The sequence below is a fragment of the Trichomycterus rosablanca genome, chromosome 8, assembly GCF_030014385.1.
Source record: "Trichomycterus rosablanca isolate fTriRos1 chromosome 8, fTriRos1.hap1, whole genome shotgun sequence".
NCBI classification, from domain to species: Eukaryota; Metazoa; Chordata; class Actinopteri; order Siluriformes; family Trichomycteridae; genus Trichomycterus; species Trichomycterus rosablanca.
In genome coordinates this window covers 20,961,546-20,985,223 of record NC_085995.1, presented here as the reverse complement: position 1 = coordinate 20,985,223, position 23,678 = coordinate 20,961,546, and the positions used below count along the sequence as shown (strand labels likewise).

Sequence of the window (23,678 nt, the reverse complement as noted above, 5' to 3'; positions counted from 1 at the left end):
CTTGCCTATTGTAGATTCACTCTTCCCAGCCTGGTGCAGGTCTACAATTTTCTTCCTGGTGTCCTTCGACAGCTCTTTGGTCTTGGCCATGGTTGAGTTTGGAGTCTGACTGTTTGAGGCTGTGGACAGGTGTCTTTTATACAGATAACGAGATCAAACAGGTGCCATTAATACAGGTAACGAGTGGAGGACAGAAGAGCTTCTTAAAGAAGAAGTTACAGGTCTGTGAGAGCCAGAAATCTTGCTTGTTTGTGGGTGACCAAATACTTATTTTCCACCATAATTTACAAATAAATTATTTAAAAATCCTACAATGTGATTTCCTGGATTTTTTTTTCTCATTTTGTCTCTCATAGTTGAAGTGTACCTATGATGAAAATTACAGACCTCTCTCATCTTTCTAAGTAGGAGAACTTGCACAATCAGTGGCTGACTAAATACTTTTTGACCCCACTGTAAAGTCAGCGACGATCGCTCGTCTATTGCTGCAGTTTGAGTTGGTCATCTTCTAGACCTTCATCAGTGGTCACAGGATGCTGCACACGAGGGGCTGTTGGCTGGATATATTTTTGGTTGGTGGACTATTCTCAGTCCAGCAGTGACAGTGAGGTGTCTGATCCACTCATACCAGCACAACACACACTAACACACCACCACCATGTCAGTGTCACTGCAGTGCTGAGAATGATCCAACACCCAAATAATACCTGCTCTGTAGTGGTCCTGGGAGAGTCCTGACAATTGAAGAACAGCATAAAAGGGGGCTAACAAAGCATGCAGAGAAACAGAGGGACTAGTCAGTAATTGTAGAACTACAAAGTGCTTCTATATGGTAAAATGGACAGTGAGTGTAGAAACAAGGAGGTGGTTTTAATGTTATGGCTGATCAGTGTACTATTTAAATCTGAGAGCATAATTACTGTAGTTGGGTTTGGGCGGTGGCACAGAGAAATCAAAGAAAACTGTTTAATACACAGTGCAGATTGTCTTACAGCACTGAAACAGCCAACAAATTCTAAAAAAAAAAAAATGCACAGACCCCCTCCTGCACAAAGATTGGCTAATGCAAGCAGTTCAGCATCAGTTCAGCAGTTCAGTTTCAGGACCTCCTATATTTTCAAAGATTGTTAAAAAAATGAACATTGATGAACAATGATGAAATACAGCCAATAAAAGCATGAGATCAGTCTTTCAGGACAGGTTGCAGAAAGAAATATAACAGCAACTAGGATTATGTTGGAACACAATATACTTGGCTATGTTCCAAAGCATATTTCAACATACAAATAGTATTTCACATAACTACAGTATCAATACACACACTATATAGTAAATATTTTGCAGCTAGGGACGTCTTATCTGTCTGCTTTATTAGGAAATACTACATGTAACAGTATTAAAAACAGCTTCTATAGGCTAAAGTGGCAGGTATTTATTGTGACCTACCCTTACACTTGAGCAATAGCATGACACTGGCTCTCAAATGTCTATTACATCAGGTTTGTGCAATACATGCGAATGTTGACAGACATAAATGATACGTTTGCATCAGCAAGGCCACTCTCAAAGGGAAATCAGCAAACAAACTGGATACTCAAGATGTGGTACTCAGCTCACGAGAGGTCAAGAAATTTAAAGAATCAGGAGAGGTCCAGGGTAGCAGCCAAGAAACCACTTTACAGAAGAGGAACAGGGTGAAAAGGCTAAAACATGCTAAAGCTTACAAAGATTGGAATAAAGATCAGTGAAAAATTATTATAAAAGTAACAAATCTATGTTTAAAGTATTTGGGTCCAATTGTTGAAAATGCATGAGTGCTTGCTGCCCTCAGTGAAACATGATGAAGGGTCTGTCCTGTTTTTGGAGCTGCATTTTCTTTCTATTTTGCATTTTACCCCATTTTTCTCCCACTTTAGCATAGTCAATCTGCAGCTGGTGCCCCCTAGTGGTGCCCAAGGAGGGGGTGACTTGACTCCACTGCTGTGCAAGCACCCTGGGACCAGGCTTCCTTTCACAGCCACACCCCTCTGTTAAATCCGGTCATTTCCCACACTAGCAGACCGGAGGCCAATTTGTCTGCCGAAGGCATTAGCCAATTATGCCCGCTAGAGAGCACCCTACCGACGTATACCGAGAGCCGAAACTCTAATCTGGGAGTTCAGAATCTCGGCGCTGATGTGCTAGAGACTTATCGTGCTGCGCCACCTGAGTGCTGTGCAATGTTTCTATGTGACTTGTGATGTTTAGTTGTAGTTAAATCTGGGGTATCATTTATGTAATTTATTAAACAGCATACCAAAATGAACTTGAAGAATCACTGACCATTAACCATTGTGACAGTCGTAGCCTAGTGAGTAGAGCATTGGGCTATCAACTGAAAGGCTGAGAGTTTGAATCCCAGCTCTGCCATGCAGCCACTGTTGAGCCCTTGAGCAAGGCCCTTAACCCTCTATGCTCCAGGGGTGCTGTACGACCTCTGACCCCAGCTTACAGGTACCTACTGGTAGTACTGTACGTCCGTATATGTAAATATGACAAATAAAGACATTCTGTACTAAGTAACCGATGCCTTTTTCATGTCTTGTTTGTGAAACAGTGCAGCTAATCTTCTGCTTAGTGAAAAGGCATATACGTATCTGTTTCTCCACTGCATTGTAATTGTCATTCAAGTTCTGCTGGTAAGAAAGGCGAAAAACGCGCCCGGCAGCATAGTTCCAGGTCTGAGGAAAATCTTCCCTATTGGGGAGCCAATACACAAACACAGAATACACAAGAAACCAACTTTTATTCAAATAGAAGATATACAGTACATTGCTTGTTAAAAATGTTTTAGCGAGACAGTATAGTACAAATGTTGAATTGCTTGCAGTAAACTAAACAAACAAGAACAAATTAAATAGCTCAACACAACTAACATAACAAGTGGTTTCTCCAAATGTAACACAAAATATTACTTTTAATGACTACTGCAGTCTCAGAATTATTCAAGTCCAAGAATAGAATCTGTCATAGGAAAACAAATGTGCAAATCAGGTGTTGTATCAACCAAATACATCATATACACCGATCAGCCATAACATTAAAACCACCTATTTGTTTCTACACTCACTGTCCATTTTATCAGCTCCACTTTTACTGACTGTAATCCATCTGTGTCTCTGCATGCTTTGATAACCCCTTCCATGATGTTCTTTAATGGTCAGGACCCCCACAGGATCACTACAGAGCAGGTATTATTTGGGTGGTGGATCAATCTCAGCACTGCAGTGACACTGACATGGTGGTGGTGGTGTTAGTGTGTGTTGTGCTGGTATGAGTGGATAAGACACAGCAATGCTGCTGGAGTTTTTAAACACCTCACTGTCACTGCTGGACTGAGAATAGTCCACCAACCAAAAATATCCAGCCAACAGCGCCTCATGGGCAGCATCCTGTGACCACTGATGAAGGTCTAGAAGATGACCAACTCAAACAGCAGCAATGAGCGATCGTCTCTGACTTTACATTTACAAGGAGGACCAACTAGGTAGGAGTGTCTAATAGAGTGGACAGTGAGTGGACACGGTATTTAAAAACTCCAGCAGCGCTGCTGTGTTTGATCCACTTATACCAGCACAACACACACTAACACACCACCACCATGTCAGTGTCACTGCAGTGCTGAGAATGATCCACAACCCAAATAATACCTACTCTGTGGTGGTCCAGTAGGGGTCCTGACCATTGAAGAACAGCATGAAAGGGAGCTAACAAAGCATGCAGAGAAACAGATGGACTACAGTCAGTAATTGTAGAACTACAAAGTGCTCCTATATGGTAAGTGGAGCTGATCAAATGGACAGTGAGTGTAGAAACAAGGAGGTGGTTTTAATGTTATGGCTGATCGGTGTACCTCTACTGACCCAAAAAGCACAAGTAAAGTCAGCTCCATTATACGCTTAAAGCTATATTTTGTATGTATTTCTGTGGAGTGATGAAACAAAACTGGAACCTTTTGGTCCAATGGATCAGCAGTATGTCTGGAGGAGAAAGAATAAAACATACGCTGATTAGAACACTGATGGCTTGGTGATGCTTTGGGGCTGCTGGGCTTTCTCTGGCACTGGAATCCTTCAGCATGTAAAGCGCAAGCTGGATTCAATTAAGTATCAAGAAATCCTAGGAGAAGAGGCCATGCCTTGTGAGGAAGCTGAAGCTTCTAACAGAACAATGAACCTAAGCATACCCTAAAGTCAATCAAAGCTTAGTTTCAGAAGAAGTCCTGGAAGATCCTATTGAACATCAAATTCGCATAATTTAAACCCCATAGAAAATCTTTAGTTGGATTTAAAGAAGGCAGTTGTAACATGTGAACTGGAGGCCATTGACCATGAGGAAAGGCTAAAGATATCTCAGGAATGCTGCCAATAGCTGGTGTCTGGCTATGCATCACGTTTACAGTCATAACACCAAAGTGCTCTGCTAAGTAATCATTAAAAGTGGTATTTTAGCTTGTTATATTAGTCGAGTTGAGCTATTTAAAGTGTTCTTGTTTGATTGGTTTATTGCAAACAGCTGGAAGTCTGTAAATTTTGCCAATAAACCTAATTTGCAATGGTGGTTGAAGAATTTTGATTGCAATTGCAGATGGTTTGTTTAATAAAAAAATAAATAAATAAATAAAATATGTTTTATATTCACCGTTCAACCTGACTAGTCTGAAGCTGGTACAATACTTCACATTCTAATGACAAACAGGTAGAAAACACTACACACAGAGGTGTAAAATAAAGAGACATTTTTACCTGGCTGTTTTTGAGGTCTGGACTTTTGAGGTCCGAGTTAGCGCAGTAGTGCTCAGTGTTGTTCTTTAAAACAAGGGTCAGATGTGCAGAAAAGCAAATAATAAGATGAGCTGTCACAGTTTTGAGTTTTTGAAATCACAGTAATTTTTTATTTTATTATCAAGTATGAATGCAGAGGTAAAAACACACGCTGGAACCAGATCTGGGATCTTGAATACTTATTGAATATCGAATCTCAGCTCTGCCTGCCTAAGGCTGAGCGGCCACATCGATTGGCCTGTTGTTCAGATATGGGCGGGAATAAGCCAGATGGGGTCTCTCTCTCTTATGACTGGTGCAATTACGACCTCTGCTGGCTGATTGATGGCACCTGCACAGAGATGAGAAAAGAGTGCTCTCAGGGTGTGTCTCTCCGTACACAACGCTGAGCTGCATTGCATTCGTCAAAGTGTAGGTGACAAGATGCATACGGCTGCTGCCCACGTGTCGGAGGGGGCGTGGGTTAGCTTCGTTCTCCTCAATCAGAGCAGGGATTGGCATTGGTGGAGAGGAAGCATGATGCAATCTGGCAATTGGACGCGCTAAAAAGAGAGAAAATGCATAAAGAAAAAAAAAAAAAAAAATATATATATATATATATATATACTGTATATATATATATATATATATATGTATATATATATATATATATATAGTATATATAAAAAGTATGACTGCAGCACAGGGAAAAGGAAATTTGCTTAAATTCAGTGTCATTTATACTTGCCTTTATTTCAATTGTGGCTGTCCTTATTTGTTATTGTAAAATCTGGCTTAAAACACATTTCAGTGGCACCATTATCTAAAGCCAAGGGCCCATTGTGAGCGAAAATAAATGTATTCTTCTGCATAGATTTTGGTCTATAGACATGAACCAAAGACGAAAAGGACCATCCGGACTGTTATCAGCAACAAGTCCAAAAGCCAGGGTCTGTCATGGTATGGGGCTGTGTCAGTGCCCTTGGCAAAGGTCATGTACACTTCTGTGATGGCAGCATTAATGCAGAAAAGTACATTGAGATCTTAGAGCAGCATATGCTGCCTTCAAGACGTCATCTTTTCCAGGGACGTCCATGCATTTTTTAGACAATGTAAAACCACATGCTGCACACATTACAAAGGCATGGCTGTGGAAGAAGAGGGTACGGGTACTGGACTGACCTGCCTGCAGTCTTGACCTGTCCCTAATAGAGAATGTGTGGAGAATTTTGAAACAAAAAATGCGACAACGACAACCCCGTACTGTTGCACATCTTAAGACGTGTTTGCAGGAAGAATGGGACGAAATAAAAGTTGAAACACTAAATCACTTGGTCTCCTCGATGCCAAAACGTCTTTTAAGTGTGGTGAAATGGAATGGCAACATTACAAAGTGGTAAATGCTTTACTGTCCCAACTTTTTTTTGGAATGTGTTGCAGGCATGAAATGCAAAAATGGATTGAAATTTCTCCAAATTTCTTGAATCGTTTAATAATTTTATGCACAGTCGAGGAAGAAATATGCAAATCCCTTCCAATCTAGGAACATTTCTAAATGTATCTTTGCTCCACTTATCCTTTTGTGGATACCGCTTTTGTACCAAATCATGATTACAATCACCTGTTGACATCACCTGTTTGAAATCACATCATTATTTTTTTAAATTTTTTAAATATATATTTTCTTTTATGCATTTTCTCCCTTTTTAGCGCGTCCAATTGCCTGATTGCGTCATGCTTCCTCTCCACCAATGCCGATCCCTGCTCTGATTGAGGAGAACGAAGCTAACCCATGCCCCCTCCGACACGTGGGCAGCATGCCGTATGCATCTTATCACCTACACTTTGACGAGTGCAGTGCAGCTCAGCGTTGTGTACGGAGAGACACACCCTGAGAGCACTCTTTTCTCATCTCTGTGCAGGCGCCATCAATCAGCCAGCAGAGGTCGTAATTGCACCAGTCACGAGAGAGAGACCATATCCGGCTTATTCCTGCCTATATCTGAACAACAGGCCAATCGTTGTTCACGTGGCCAATCAGCCTTAGCTGGCAGGCAGAGCTGAGATTCAATACGATGTATTCAAGATCCCAGCTCTGGTTCCAGTGTGTGTTTTTACCGCAGCGCCACTTGAGCAGCCTTTAAAAAATATTACTTTACAACACACCTTGTATTTGTGTGGGTAAAAATAAGTACCGTGATTGTTTCTATTTATGTATGAGAGCAAGTAATCTGCATGTACAAGTGTGGAAAAGTGCTTCACATACCTTTATAATATAATAGTAATAATAAAAACTACAGAGTAGTAATATATGTATTTATTAACTTTTACTACTTTACAAATGTACTTCCTATTAATGAATAAGCTTTTACTTATAAAAGTGGTGCTCTTCATGTTATGTCTAAACAGCTCTGAGTTTTAAGTCAGTATTAATATATTTTTTTAATTCTGTCGTCATATTTTAAGTATCATTTAATTAATTTAATTAATCTTTTACTCAATTGTACAACCCAAACATTCAAAATGAGTAAAACAAGCATAATGCAAATATTACCTATATGATGTTATGTTCTTAACTCAAAAATTGTTATCATGACAGCCCAAAATCTCCGAAATACTATTAAATAACGTAAATGTTGCTGCTTAAAATCAAATTTTATCTCCCATCTTTACAAACATACAGTAAATACATACAACAAAGCAATGTCTAAAAGAAAAAATAATATATATATCACATTGCTTCACAACCCTCTTTTTTACTTATGTGTTTTAGTTTTGGATAAATAAGTGCATGTGAAAACTTATTTGAACGATAAACTACCCATTTTTTAACTATACCTACCATCACAACTTGCTAATGATGGTTCACCACATTCCTAAGACTGTGTCTAATTACTTTAAATTTTTTAAATTACATTTACCATTCAAGTCCAAGACTTTCTGCTTTTGTTTACATTATGTAGAATGAGACTTTGGCTTCCACTCCCATGCAAAAGCTTGTACACTGATCAGCCATAACATTAAAACCACCTCCTTGTTTCTACACTCACTGTCCATTTAATCAGCTCCACTTACCATATAGAAGCACTTCGTAGTTCTACAATTACTGACTGTAGTCCATCTGTTTCTCTGCATGATTTGTTAGCCAAATTTCATGCTGTTCGTTCTTCAATAATCAGGACTCTCCCAGGACCACTACAGAGCAGGTATTATTTAGGTGGAGGGTCATTCTCAGCACTGCAGTGACACTGACATGGTGGTGGTGTGTTAGTGTGTGTTGTGCTGGTATGAGTGGATAAGACACAGCAGCACTGCTGGAGTTTTTAAACACCTCACTGTCACTGCTGGACTGAGAATAGTCCACCTACCAAAAATATCCAGCCTGTGGGCAGCGTCCTGTGACCACTGATGAAGGTGTAAAAGATGACCAACTCAAACAGCAGCAATAGATGAGCGATTGTCTCTGACTTTACATCTACAAGGTGGACCAACTAGGTAGGAGTGTCTAATAGAGTGGACAGCGAGTGGACACGGTATTTAAAAACTCCAGCAGAGCTGCTGTGTCTGATCCACTCATACCAGCACAACACACACTAACACACCACCACCATGTCAGTGTCACTGCAGTGCTGAGAATGACCCATCACCCAAATGATACCTGCTCTGTGGTGGTCCTGGGAGAGTCCTGACCATTAAAGAACAGCATGGACTACAAAGTGCTTCTATATGGTAAGTGGCGCTGATAAAATGGACAGTGAGTGTAGAAACAAGGAGGTGGTTTTAATGGTATGGCTGATCAGTGTAAATTTCCATTCAAAGCTTAAAATGGTCCTTTTAAATCAAATAAAAGCTAAGAAGATATTAGAATAGAAGTGTAATATACAAGAAAAAAACAAAAAATATTCCATAGTGTAAATAATGTAGTGTCTACATTCTAGTCACTTTGCTGGTGCATAAGTTAACAAAACTTTAAGGCAAAAAATCCTAAGTCTTCATATTAAACTACAATAATCAAAAGTGACCCTCAGATTCCTCGTTCTTCTAGACCTTTGCTTTCTCTCTTTTCGTTTTTGTTCCTACGCTCACAGCTCTTGGTACAGTTAATACTTCGTTATGTGCCTGGCACATACTCAGCAACGTGGTGCTACTGCTGTTCATTTGGCTGCCAGGTGGAACAAGACTGGCAAGCAGGTCTCTATTTTGTGTGAAGACAGTTTTGAAAAACTTAGAACAGCCTGGCCTGCTTCTTCATCTCATTCCTCTTCCACAATGCCAGTCGGTCGAACTCTGCCATGGTCATGCCAAACACCTGGTAGAACTCCTCAGGAGAAAGATGCCTCTGGGAAAGTCAAGGGATCAGACGTGTGGGTATTAAATGCAGTATTTGCAGTAAATGCAGTTTCATATTTATTTTTCTAAGGTTTGACTGACCTCCAGCCTGGCTCTGTCAACGTCCTTCGGTAACCTGTTTCGCCCCCTCGTGGTCACAATTAGATTCTCATATGGATAAACCTGTTGAAAGACATATATTGGACTCCACTGTCACATACTGTACATTTTCAGCATTTAGCAGACACTTACAGTGCTGTGACCAGTGGCGGCTCCTGCCAAATCTCTCAGGGGGGGGCAATTGTTGCAATGATGGCCAAGGTGACCCATTCAATAGGTAAATTAAAGCTTCAATAATTAACATCTGAAGTCATCTGTCAGTTTGCCCTCACAAATAACGTTGAACATGGAGAGAGACCAGCTTTACCATTAATCATAAAATTAAGTAAAGCCTTCACACTAACAATTTAATTCAGTCTTCATCAGACAGCATTTTATTTTAGGTGCAGCAGATCCAGAATAAAGATTGGTATCGGGGCTGATGTGCAATGAATGAAGAAGTACAATTAAACAATTGAGGAGATACAATAAGTGCAATCACAATTCACAATTTAAAAATGACATTACTTACTTGTAATTTACTTGTAACTGATATGATTTCCCCTCCTTTGTAGATACTTGCTTGATGATTAAATTTGGTTTGGGTGGCCCTAATTCTTTAGTTGTTAATTTATCCTGATTACTACTAAGACTGAATGGCATTTCCCTTAATGACACGATGGAGTTGCTTCGAACTGAGGTAATGGTAGTCATGTTGACGAGATCGCTAGCTGCCCCAATTATCGCTACACCAGGTTACGTGTGACGCAAGCACGTAAGTGCTAGCCCTCCAGGAACCTCACGGAATTGCAGTGCCTACAGTTCGAAAAAAAGTGCCTTAATATGAGAGTCTATCAGAGCAATCCGGGCGATTTTCAATCAGACTGAAATCGCCCAAAAGGGGCGGTACTGTACGGAACACAACTCGACGCTGATTGGACTACGATATTCAGAGGCAAGACAGACTGTTCAGAACAGACACAGATAGTTTAACACTGGTTGAACGTGATAGAACAATTTCTTCCCTTTCGCCCTTTCGTGGTGCGTCGCCTGATCGCCCTAAGGAACGAACCACCCATGGCTGTGACAGCATACTGTCTAAGCAATTAAGGATTAAGGACCTTGCTCAAGGGACCAACAGTGACAACCTGGCAGAGGTGGGGCTTGAACCAGCCACCTTTTGATTACCAGTCCACCTTAACCACTAGGCTACAACTGCCCATACACATAACATACATGGTAAATTTAGGCAAACTGGGACACGTTTTGCCATTTTTTATTTAACCATTTCTTTTCACTTAGCACTTCATCCTATTTAGTACCAAGAGAAACACTAGGCGCAAAGCAGACAAGCACACTAACCCAACCTGTTAACCCATTCACACCTTGTTTTAACCTAGTGTAAATCAGATATAGCCATTACACATTTGGCAAAGAAGAAAATACCATAAAATACCTAAAAAAAACCCTAAAACAAATACCTCGAAATACCTAAAAAACTCACTTGGGCTAGAAAGAGGGTCAAACGCAGATCCTCAGGACGCTGGTACAGTACAGCAAACACACACACATCTATGCCAGTGCACTATGAAGTTTTTTTTAGAACTACAAGAAAATAAAAGTATGGCTTGCTATAGTATTTATGGTAATAATAATAATAATAATAATAATAATAATAAGAGGCAAAGGAAAAATAGAAAGCTTCTTTCTTAAATAGAGTGTCTACATGCTCAACCAAAAAGATTATTTGCAGATGCCATTAAAAAGTTGGTACGACGCTGGGAAAAATGCATCGGAAGGTGACTGTGTAGAAAAGGGATGTCATTTGTTTTAGAAATTCCTAATAAATGGAGTTTTAAAAGTGCGGACACTTTTTGAAGAACCCTCATACTTTATACACCGATCAGCCATAACATTAAAACCACCTCCTACACCTCCTGCCTTTGTCTTTGTAGCTACCGTGTTGCTGGGTCTAATTGAAACTTCAGGCACAAATGATGATTTTTGATGGTTGGTTCACTCTTAGGAAAGGATGAAGTTTCAGCTAGGGTTGCGACTTCCTGAGAACCATACCAAACTTTCCACAGTGCAACACAATACGTTCCTTATAGATGCAGTAAAATCTCAGCATCAGTGTTCAATCCAGCTGATACACACTCATCAGCCATAACATTAAAACCACCTCCTGTCCATTTTATCAGCTCCACTTACCATATAGAAGCACTTTGTAGTTCTACAATTACTGACTGTAGTCCATTTGTTTATGTGCATGCTTTGTTAACCCCCTTTAAAGCTGTTCTGACATGGTGGTGGTATGTTAGTGTGTGTTGTGCTGGTATGAGTGGATCAGACACTGCAGTGCTGCTGGAGTTTTTAAACACCTTACTGTCCACCAACCAAAAATATCCAGCCAACAGCACCCCGTGGGCAGTGTCCTGTGACCACTGATGAAGGTCTAGAAGATGACCAACTCAAACAGCAGCAATAGATGAGTGATCATCTCTGACTTTACATCTACAAGGTGCACCAACTAGGTAGGAGTGTGTAATAGAGTGGACAGTGAGTGGACACAGTAGTTAAAAACTCCATCAGCGCTGCTGTGTCTGATCCACTCATACCAGCACAACACACACTAACACACCACCACCATGTCAGTGTCACTGCAGTGCTGATAATGATCCACCACCTAAATAATACCTGCTCTGTGGTGGTCCTGGGAGAGTCCTGACCATTGAAGAACAGCATGAAAGGGGGTTAACAAAGCATGCAGAGAAACAAATGGACTACAGTCAGTAATTGTAGAACTACAAAGTGCTTCTATATGGTAAGTGGAGCTGATAAAATGGACAGGAGGTGGTTTTAATGTTATGGCTGATGAGTGTGTATCAGCTGGATTGAACACTGATGCTGAGATTTTACTGCATCTATAAGGAATGTATTGTGTTGCACTGTGGAAAGTTTGGTATGGTTCTCAGGAAGTCGCAACCCTAGCTGAAACTTCATCCTTTCCTAAGAGTGAACCAACCATCAAAAATCATCATTTGTGCCTGAAGTTTCAATTAGACCCAGCAACACGGTAGCTACAAAGACAAAGGCAGGAAACCAGTTCTGGCAACACTGCAACCTTCTAGACAAGAGGTCATTCCTCTACCCCTTCCTGACCGCTGTCTGGCCCCAGGCGGCTGTCCAGCCAAACCTCCCAGGACCTTAAGACCTGGAAGCACTAATTTCTTTACTCTCCGGTTTCCTCTTTTTCTGACCAGCAGGACGTTGCTGTTTTGACGTGTTAACCCCGGAGAGTTTATTGAGCTGGTGTTGTGTAAATCAGCTTCCTAGTGTTGAGAGAAAGTGTGTGGTTTAGTATGGTTTCAGAACTCACCTTGTATTCTGTAGGAAAGAAAAAGACATAGACATGGTGTAAGTTGACATTTACGATTATTTTGTACCAAGAAATTACACACAAATTAATATACACCGATCAGGCATAACATAAATATTGTATTGGTCCCCCTTTTGCTGCAAAAACAGCCCTGAAGGTGTGCTGTGGTATCTGGCACCAAGATGTCAGCAGCAGATCCTTTAACTCCTGTAAGATGCGAGGTGGGGCCTCCATGGATCAGACTTGTTTGTCCAGCACATCGTTGTTGTGCTCCTCAAACCATTCCTGAACCATTTTTTGCTTTGTGGCAGGGAGCATTATCCTGCTGCACAGCCATCAGGGAATAACGTTTTAATGACAGGGTGTACATGGTCTGCAACAATGCTTAGGCAGGTGGTACATGTCAAAGTAACATCCACATGGATGGCAGGACCCAAGGAGAACATTGCCCAAAGCATCACACTGCCTCTGCCAGCTTGCCTTCTTCCCATAGTGCATTCCCCAGGTAATGCGACGCACACATGGTACAGTTCCGATGCTCACGTGCCCATTGTTGGCGCTTTCGGCAGTGGACAGGGGTCAGCATTGGCACCCTGACTGGTCTGCGTCTATGCAGCCCCATACGCAACAAACTGTGATGCACTGTGTATTCTGACACCTTTCCATCACAACCAGCATTAACTTCTTCAGCAATTTGAGCTTCAGTAGCTTGTGTGTTGGATCGGACCACTCGGGCCAGCCTTCGCTCCCCACATGCATCAATGATCCTCGGCCGCCCATGACCCTGTCGCCGGTTCTTGGACCACTTTTGATAGATACTGACCACTGCAGACTGGGAACACCCCACAAGAGCTGCAGTTTTGGAGATACTCTGACCCAGTCGTCTAGCCATCACAATTTGGCCCTTGGCAAATTCCATTTTTCCTGCTTCTAACACATCAACTTTGAGGATAAACTGTTCACTTGAAGTGTAATATATCCCACCCACTACCAGGTGCTGTGATGAAGAGATAATCAGTGTTATTCACTTCACCTGTCAGTGGTCATAATGTTATGCCTAATCGATGTATAATGTAGCATCATTACTAAAGCAACAGCAAAACTGGTATAGTTTACCTCGGATTCCCCAGTTGACTGCGTTGCCACTGTCATACTGAAAGTAGTCTGTATTTTGTTGCTGGAAAACAAACATTATTTAAGAAAATCAAATCAAGTTGACTTAATACAGCTTTAAATATCATACATGCTTATTGGCAGATGTATTGATAGCTTGTAACTACCCTGTGAAGTCCATTCCTGCCATACCCTGGTAAAGACGATGATTTGGATATATACTCTAGGAAAGAACAACACAAACAGCATTGAATCAAAACATTAAATTATATTACATATTTATTCTGTACATTTCCCTGCAGGGCGGCACGGTGGGTAGCACTGTCGTCTCACAGCAAGAAGGTCCTGGGTTCGATTCTCAGGTGGAGCGGTCTGCGTGGGTTTCCTGCGGGAGCTCTGGTTTCCTCCCACAGTCCAAAGACATGCAGTCAGGTTAATTGGAGATAGGTATAAGTATACCCTAGGTATAAGTGTGTGTGTTTGCCCTGTGATGGACTGGCGACCTGAATTGTATCCACCGCGACCCTAAATAGGATAAAGCGGTGGTAAAGCACACATTTCCCTGCAGTTGTAGTACTGGACAGTAGAGGGTGCTGTTTAACACATCAAATTCCTCCAGGTTTCTCCACCAAGCACCCCTAACAACTACGATCGCTTCAAAAAGTGCCAGAAGCCTTATAAGCCCTATGAATTCCATTAGGAGACTATATGACTAAAAGTATGTGGACACCTGATCATTCATTTCAAATTATGGGCATTAACATGAAGTTGCCCCACGTTTGCAGTCATAAGTGCCTTTACTGTACTAGGAAGACACTTTACAAGATTTTGTAGCGTTTCTTTGGAAATCTGTTAAGAATCATGTTATGATTTATCCCAAAATATGCTCAATGGGTTTGATAACTGTATTGGAGTTTTTCCCACACCTTCTTTTTCTTTTCCTTGGCCTTTCGTCCCGTTCGGTTGCGGGGTCGGCTCTCTGCGGATCATGGTCCGCACTGATTTGGCACAATTTTTACGCCGGATGCCCTTCCTGACACAATCCTCCCTATTTTATCCGGGCTACAACGCACCGGTTTGTGCATCTAGCGGCTAGGTATCTATAGGACAATTCAGTGTTTTCAATTAGCCCGGTGGCATGTTTTTGGACTGTGGGAGGAAACCCACTCGGACACGGGGAGAACATGCAAACTCCGCACAGAAAGGACCCATACCGCCCCACCTGGGGATCAAACCCAGGACCTTCTTGCTGTGAGGCGAAAGTGCTACCCACTAAGCCACCGTGCCGCCCGTTGGAGTTTTTCCCACACCAAATTAGCTAAACTACATCTGTGCAGATGTCTTCCTGCACTGGAGACATACTGGAACAGAAATGGGCCTTCCCCAAACTGTTATTCATTTTTTTAATATTTAATTTTTTTATTTGATATATTATTTTACATCACTGTTTTAAACAGCTGTGTCTGTACTCAATAATAAAGAGAGTGTCCACATACTTTTGGTCATATAGTGTAAAATTTGCCTAAATCCAATTAAAAAATTTATACAAGTATTTCACTTTAACACTAAGCACTTGGGGGGTTTGAATCTTAACAGTGCTATTGGCCGGTCATGTGTCTACACAGACATAATTGGCTACGTCTAAAAGGGGGATGGCTGAAAAGCCTAGCCATTGAGGTTGCCAGTTCATCACAGGGCAAACACATACACATACACACACACACACACACACACACACACACACACACACTCATACCTACTGCAATGTAGTATCTTCAGTTCACCTGACTACATGTCTTTGGACTGTGGGAGGAAACTGGAGCTTCCGGAGGAAACCCACACAGACTCTGGAAGAACATGCAAACTCCATACATACCTGGACTGCTCCATCTGGGATTCCAACCCAGAACCTTCTTGCTGTGAGGCGACCCCCCACTGAGCAGCCATGCTGCCCAACTTTACTTTAGGCCTTCCTAATTAAAAAGACATGGAAGTGAGGTATAAGGATTTACTCACCATTTTCAGCTGGATAGAGCACCTGAGGAGCTGAAAAAGAGAAATATGATATTTATTACTTATATTAATTAACAGAAATTAACATATTACCATTACACAGATGGTTGCGTATGGGGCAGCAAAAGGGGGACCAACACAATATTAGGAAGGTGGTCATATTGTTATGCCTGATCAATTTAATGCCATAACGTTCTTGATTCTGTTGAATCATACTGTCATAAGCAAGCAATTAATATTGTTTCATAGACAGTGGTAGTTCAGTGGTTAAGGTACTGGTCTAGTAATCAGAAGGTTGCTGGTTCGATTTTGAAAAGTTGGGCCCCTGAGCAAGGCGCTTAACCTTCAGTTGCTCTAATTGTTTTCAAGCGTTTGCTAAATACCACAACTGTAAATAAACAGATGACAAAAACCTTCTTACTGTTCTAATAACCATGGATGTGCAATGCTTTAAATGGATCTTCGAAGCATCGCGACAGATTAAATACTAAGCTTAATTGACTAAATTGCCATTTTCCTTGTATGACATTATAATTCTCAAGTAAAACAACAAGCCTGCTGACTTAAAAAAGGAAAAAACCAGGAGCCAGTAGTTGGGCTAAGTGGAGAGCAAAAAGTATGAAATAGACAGGAAAAGAGAAGTAGACAGAGAGGTAGAGAGAGAATGGTATTGGGTGTGGGGCAGAATTCCAGCTGCTTTGTGCACTTTCCCATGAGAGACACCAAAATAGAAATGAGGCGAGCAGGTCGCATGCATATCAAGGGAAAGTGATGAAGATACAAAGCAAGAGATGAAAGACAGAAAGTGTGGAAAGGAAAAGACTAAGGCCTAATCCATCCTAACACTGGGAAGATAGAAAAGATCTTTTTTAAATCTGTTTTATTGCTCAAACCACACTACAATTGAAATAGACATATAGTTTTACATTGGATTCAGAAAGTATTTGGACCCACTGGCTGTTTGACTGTTTTAAAAATAGGAGAGTTGCTTCAGGAAGGGCAAGTCTGGTAATCGGAGTCAGAGATGGGGACTTAAGTCTGTGACTCGAGTCAGAGTTGCAAGTAAGTCGCACACACAGCGACTTCAGACTTGTTTTAAATGACTCGGACTCGACTCATGACTCACAAACGAGTACCTAGCATCAGCATGTGTTAACATTAGTTATGTGTGACAATTATATATATATCTAATTATTATTATTATAAATATTCTGCTCTCTATGATGCTCCAGCCGTCTTAACTTGCAACGCACGCAGTGGGTAAATGTTACAGCCAGCTTCCGGCGTAGTGATGAAGCGTTGCTCCCTACTCCCTACACAGTTTGAAGTTCACTTCATTTGAACTTTTTCGTTACCTTTGGATTGGAATCTCACTTAAAATTGTGGAACAACTGTGGTGAATGGAACGCTCCTACAGAATTGGCACTAATGGTTGAGAGACCAATCATTAGTAAGAAATGCTGTTATTTGCATTTATTCAGCTTCGTCACACAGATGATGTGTCAATGAAACGCTTGATTGGCTTTCTAACGAGTTCGTGTTTTACTTCACAACCGGGAAAAGTTTGGAGGTTTTTAATTATAAGCACATTTACAAAATACGGATTATATTCCTAATGATACAACACACGGTTATAAATTTAATAGCATCTGGAAGAACATAAACTAAGGTAAGCAGTGGTTATGATTTTTTTGCTGTGTTTTGGATTTTGGCTGCTGTGCCGTGATTTATTGCGCGCCTTTGTAAACATATCAGTTTAAGCTTTTAACTGGTACCTTCTTGTTACAGAAATTACATTCATGTGTACAATGACTAGGAAAGTAAAGGCACTAAGTAAAACGGCAAAATACAGTCGCTAATCTGTTGTTGTTTTTGATCTGAACTTACATATTCTTTGTTATCTCTCTGATCGGAGTAGAACTGCTGTAGAGACCCCTAAATAACAACGAAGCATTTACATTTACGGAATTTAACAGACGCTTTTATCCAAAGTACTGTGACAGTATACTGTCTAAGCAATTAAGGGTTAAGGGCCTTGCTTAAGGGCTCAACATTGGCAACCTGGCAGTAGTGAGGCTTGAACCAGCAACCTTTGGATTAGTCCAATTTAGGAGTACTGTTCTGGACAGCATTTTATTTTTTAACTGCGATATCTCTAGATGGTGCTAGAGTACTAGTATTAGACACAATGCTTTCTGTTCAGTTGTAATAAATATCAGCAAAATGAGTTCCAAAATTGGGGCAAAGTAACTGGAATTGGAGTTCAAACCCTGTACCCTAGAGTTGTGTGTCGCCAACACTATCTGCTGTGCTAGCATGCCATCCATATTCAGATTTGTTTTTTTAAAAGCAATCAGAAGTTACTTTTACTCTCTGTACATTTATTGAAGACAGATTTGATACATTTACGTTTAAATACAGTGGTACCTTGTAACTCAATGTCCCCTAAACTCAAAATCTTTGAAACTCAACGCCCTTCGTCGAGAAATTTGAACACTTAGACTCAACATTTCCTTTAAAAGCAACATGTTCAGTTGAATATTTATTTAATTTCAAAATTACAATGAACAGCCGCTTTGTTCAGTAAAACGTCATCAAAGTGCGAATCTGCATTTGTGTGGAATAACCATCAAATTCACTCTGAAAGCTCCACATGTATCTGTGTTTAGCTGGATTTTCCTCCTGTTTCACTTTTAAACTTGTGTTACAGCTCAAGTCTAAAACGCTTATCAATAAAAAGCAGTGCAAAAGCTAATGTGCCGTTTCTCATGTGAACGCGCCTTTACTGAATGGAATACGGTATTCCAAGATCAAGCATCTCCATGATTAAAAAGCATAAGGAAACAATTAATAAATAAAGGTGAAGTGCAGCTTTTATTGTATTTTTTATTGATTTTATCTGTTTCCAATTGTACTTCAGTGTTTTTATATTTTATTTGTGTTATTTTCAGTGTATGTGTCAAAAACAACCCCATTATTTGATATTAGCCTAAAATATATGCAGCTCCACGGGAACATGGAGCGCATTAACAGGTTTCCCATACATCATTATGGGAACAAATACCTTAAAACCCAATGCCTTTTAAACTCAACACCACTCCCAGAACCAATTGACGTAAAGTTTCAAGGTACTACTGTATGTCTTTTATTTTGTTATGTGGAATTCAGCCAACCCTACCCAGCTGATTAAATATCAGTAATAACTGTTGTATTACCATAGCAGACAAATATTTGTATAAAGTGTATAAGTGTTTTTGACACTTATACACTTAAAATAACACAAATATAACATAAAAACACTTAAATACAATTGAAAAGAGTTAAAAATACAATAAAACCTGCAATGTACCTTTATTTCTTAATTGTTTCCTTTCTAATCGAGGAGATGCTTGATCTTGGAATTCCATGATCGTATTCCATTCAGTAAAGGCGCATTAACATGAGAAACGGCACATTATCTTTTGCACTGCATTTTAACGCTGAGCGTTTTAGACTCTCGAAAAAAAGCTGATTCTTACAATTTATCAGAACCCCGAGCTATAACACAGGTTTAAAAGTGAAACAGTGAGGAAAATCCAGCTAAACACAGATACGTGTGAATGCTTTTAGAGTGAAGCTGACAGTTATTTCACACAAATGCAGATTCGTCTCATATTCACACTTTGATCAGGTTTTTTTTTTTTTTTTTTTTTTTTTAATGCAATTTCTCCCCTTTTTCTCCCCCTTTAGCGCGTCCAATTGCGTCATGCTTCCTCTCCACCTATGCCGATCCCTGCTCTGACCTAGGAGATCGAAGCTAACCCACGCCCCCTCCGACACGTGGGCAGCGTGCCGTATGCATCTTATCACCCACACATTGACAAATGTTGTGCCACCTAGCGTTGTGTACGGAGAGACACACCCTAAGAGCACTCTTTCCTCATCTCTGTGTGGGTGCCTCTAATAAGCCAGCAAAGGTCACAATTGCACCAGTCTGACAGAGAGAGACCCATATCCGGCTTAGTCTCGCCCACCTGAACAACCGGCCAATCGTTGTTCATGTGACCGCTCAGCCTCAGCCGGCAAGGCAGAGCTGAGATTCGATACGATGTATTCAAGATCCCAGCTCTGGTTGCAGCGTGTATTTTTACCGCTGCGTTACCTAATGATGTTTTACTGCACCGCTCAAGCCGAGCGCTGAACAAAGTAGCTGTTTATTGTTTATTTTAAATTAAATAAATATATTTTTTTTAAAAGAAATTGAACACGTTGAGTTTAAAGGTACAAATTTCTCGACAAAGTTTAGTGGACGTTGAGTTACAAGGTACCACTGTATTTAAAAAACAAAATTAAAGAATTTACACAATAAACAAAAAAGCTTCATCATATTTTTCAGTACTTTTAGACTGACATAATTAGCCCTTTTGAAAATATCCACCTTGACTACTACTGATCACTAGCAGCTGATGCACTTACAACCATTAATGGTGTTGTTGTAGCTGGTGTTGTGCAGCGTCTCTTTGCTCCCTGTGCGGGAGTTTCGGGAGCTTCCCCAAGGGTCATTGTCATAAGAACCGGAGCGTGCTTTCATCTCCTCCTTCAGGATCATCCTGCCAATCCCACCTTGGATCTAAAAGAGAACAAAACGGAAAACAAAAGGGGTTTAAGGAATAACATTAAGAAAGTAGGGCGGATAGCAGTGATCACAAACTGGCTGCTGCTTTGCTGGATCTGAGGACCAATTCACACCGGATGTTTCTTAGGTATAACATCTCTGTACACCGACCACCAACTCATTGTCCATTTTATCAGCTCCACTTACCATATAGAAGCACTTTGTAGTTCTGCAATTACTGACTATAGTCCATCTGTTTCTCTGCATACTTTGTTAACCCCCTTTCACCATGTTCTTCAATGGTCAGGTATTATTTAGATGGTAGATCATTCTCAGCACTGCAGTAACACTGACATGATGGTGGTGTGTTAGTGTGTGTTGTGCTGGTATGAGTGGATCAGACACAGCAGCGCTGCTGGAGTTTTTAAATACCGTGTCCACTCACTGTCCACTCTTTTAGACACTCCTACCTAGTCGGTCCACCTAGTAGATGTAAAGTCAGAGACGATCGCTCATCTATTGCTGCTGTTTGAGTTGGTCATCTTCTAGACCTTCATCAGTGGTCAGAGGATGCTGCGCACGGGGCGCTGTTGGCTGGATGTTTTTGGTTGGTGGACTATTCTCAGTCCAGCAGTGACAGTGATGTGTTTATCATACAAGCACAACACACACTAACACACCACCACCATGTCAGTGTCACTGCAGTGCTGAGAATGATCCACCACCTGAATAATACCTACTCTGTAGTGGTCCTGGGAGAGTCCTGACGATTGAAGAACAGCATGAAAGCAGGCTAACAAAGCATGCAGAGAAACAGATGGACTACAGTCAGTAATTGTAAGGGATAGAGAAGACTAGGTTTATGGGTTTGCTACTGGTCTACATAAAGACAAAGCGAGACAGATAAATGGCATACTCTTTGAAGGCCATGATTCCAACCATCTTCCTCTCCTCCGGATGAGAATCTTCTCCGAGGAACACGTAAAGCTGTACAAGAAGAAAGAAAATGAGTAAGAAGATGGTGAAGATCAGAGGACATAAAGCTTAGCAGTACATTAAAGTGAATGTTTACTCCTTCATATCTGTGCAGATTTCCCTTAAATAAGCATACTGAACTGATGAACATAATGAAATAGAATTAAAGCCTTCGAAATACTCAGTTTAGTAATTTAGACAACACTGACTAGATAAACACTGGCAGTAGAATGGGGTGTCCTGAGAAGTTCAGTTACATGGTACCATCATGAGATGTCATTCTCAGAGTCCCGACCATGTTTTCCACACTACAGACATGTCAACCTCAAGGCCCGCGGGCCACATCCGGACCGAGGTACAATTACATCCGGCCTGCCAGTATGTAAAACAAACTCTGTTGATACAACAAGTCACAGAATGCACTGCGACAACGAGCATGCCAAGACCTGCAAGTCCAGATGCACCTTTAACCCACTCTATTGAACTATAATTCGAGCTCAGATGTCAATTACGCAATCGCTTTTAATTAGATGGAACCAAGCCTTCCAAAATAGATAACACAATGAAAAGTAGACTATGTAAACAGGGGCTTTCAAGGTGGGAGACGCCTGCATGCATTAAAACCAGTAAACCAGTTTGCCTTATATTTGTAGTTGAATGTATTTTCTTTTTGCACGTTATCTAATTTCCTGTTTAATAAATGTTGACCCTCATTGGCCCTGCCATACTGTCTCATAATCACTTCTCATCCACTATAGTTCAAGACATGGCCTCAACTCATAAATGTACACTGACTAGGCATAACATAATGACCACTGACAAATGAAGTGAATAACACTGATTATCTCTTCATCACGGCACCTGTTATTAGGTGGGATATATTGAGCAGCAAGTGAACATTTTATCCTTAAAGTTGATGTGTTAGAAGCAGGAAAAATGAGCAAGCATAAGGATTTGAGCGAGTTTGACAAGGGCCAATTTGTGATGGCTAGACGACTGGGTCAGAGCATCTCCAAAACTGCAGCTCTTGTGGGATGTTCCCAGTCTGCAGTGGTCAGTATCTATCAGAAGTGATCCAAAGAAAAAACAGTGGTAAACTGGCGACAGGGTCATGGGCGGCCAAGGCTCATTGATGCACGTGGGGAGTGTGGGCTGGCCGGCGGTCTGATCCAACAGATGAGCTACTGTAGCTCAAATTGCTGTAGAGGTTAATGCTGGTTCCGATATAAAGGTGTCAGAATACACAGAGCATCACAGTTGCATGGCTGTTTTGGCAGCAAAAGGGGGACCAACACAGGATTAGGAAGGTTGTCATAATGTTATGCCTGATCGGTGTATATTAATGCTAATTAATGCTAATTGTTTTGGAATAACAAGCACATACAGAGGTCAGATTTTCTTTTACTTTGCTACATAAGCACGTAACTGTTACCTACATTTAGGAGAGCCGATATTTTGGTAATAATCAGTCGGGGAATGCTGGTAGTGCTCCGGTGAATAGGCCGAGAACTTGGATGACTGAAGAATATCTTCGCTGGTTCTGCTCTTCGTGGCTTCGTTATTATTATCTGCACAAAGAGGACAGAAGAACTCATTACAGATTGAAAAACATAGCAAATGACCTTAAATGTGTCCCTCCATTCTTATAGATTAAAGTACACACACACACACACACACACACACACATGGACACGAAGCGGAGGCTAACCACGGTCACTACTGAAGATATTTTTATTGACTTCTGCTAAAAAGGCTCCAAATGAATCAGCAGTCTTGAAATGAAAAGCACAGTAGCACACTTTTGACTGCTGTTCATGCTAAGCTATTCACACAGTATGCAGCAAAACATCCCAGTATTGGTCAGTCCGTGTACATAAACACAATAAATTGCTGTTAAAACATTACGCCAGGACTAATTGTATTCATTTTAGTATGACAGCCAAATACTACAGTATAATTAGACTGTAAGCATCAAATTACTCACACTCACAGACAATACAGGAATGAACGAGTGAAGGAGTGAAAAGTAGGACAGACAGAAAGGAACAGTAGTATGTAGATGAAGAATCATAGACTGGCATACACTACACCAGTGGTTCTCAAACTGAAGCAGCACGAGGTGGTACGCCAGGTAATCTGGGAAAAGTAATTACATGCACCGAAAAAAATAAATAATTTAATAATTATAAATAAAAAAAATAATATTAAACTAAATGTGTAAATTACTAATAAAATCTGTTTCAAAGTTCTTATAATTCTGTTTTAATAAAATCAGTTTAATTAAAACAAATTGTATTAAAACTAATGTGTTTTTAAAAATATTCGGGGCTACGCAGACACCGTACTTTATTATGTCTATACTTCACGTTCGCGG

At 40.7% G+C, this 23,678-nt stretch overlaps 1 protein-coding gene across 1 annotated transcript in view; it reads right to left on the bottom strand.

Annotated features, from left to right (window-relative positions):
- Nucleotides 1-8,744: 8,744 nt before the first annotated feature.
- ablim3 (actin binding LIM protein family, member 3) overlaps nt 8,745-23,678 on the bottom strand; it is an 81,224-nt gene continuing 66,290 nt past the window's right edge. Inside the window, exons 13-21 of the mRNA XM_062999621.1 lie at nt 22,741-22,872; nt 21,246-21,316; nt 20,191-20,344; nt 15,739-15,768; nt 13,890-13,945; nt 13,726-13,786; nt 12,610-12,617; nt 9,234-9,314; nt 8,745-9,141 (exon numbers count right to left, since the gene is read on the bottom strand). Of these exons, the coding sequence (XP_062855691.1) occupies nt 9,028-9,141; nt 9,234-9,314; nt 12,610-12,617; nt 13,726-13,786; nt 13,890-13,945; nt 15,739-15,768; nt 20,191-20,344; nt 21,246-21,316; nt 22,741-22,872 (707 nt within the window). The 3' untranslated portion in view covers nt 8,745-9,027. The remainder of the gene's footprint in view (nt 9,142-9,233; nt 9,315-12,609; nt 12,618-13,725; nt 13,787-13,889; nt 13,946-15,738; nt 15,769-20,190; nt 20,345-21,245; nt 21,317-22,740; nt 22,873-23,678) is intronic.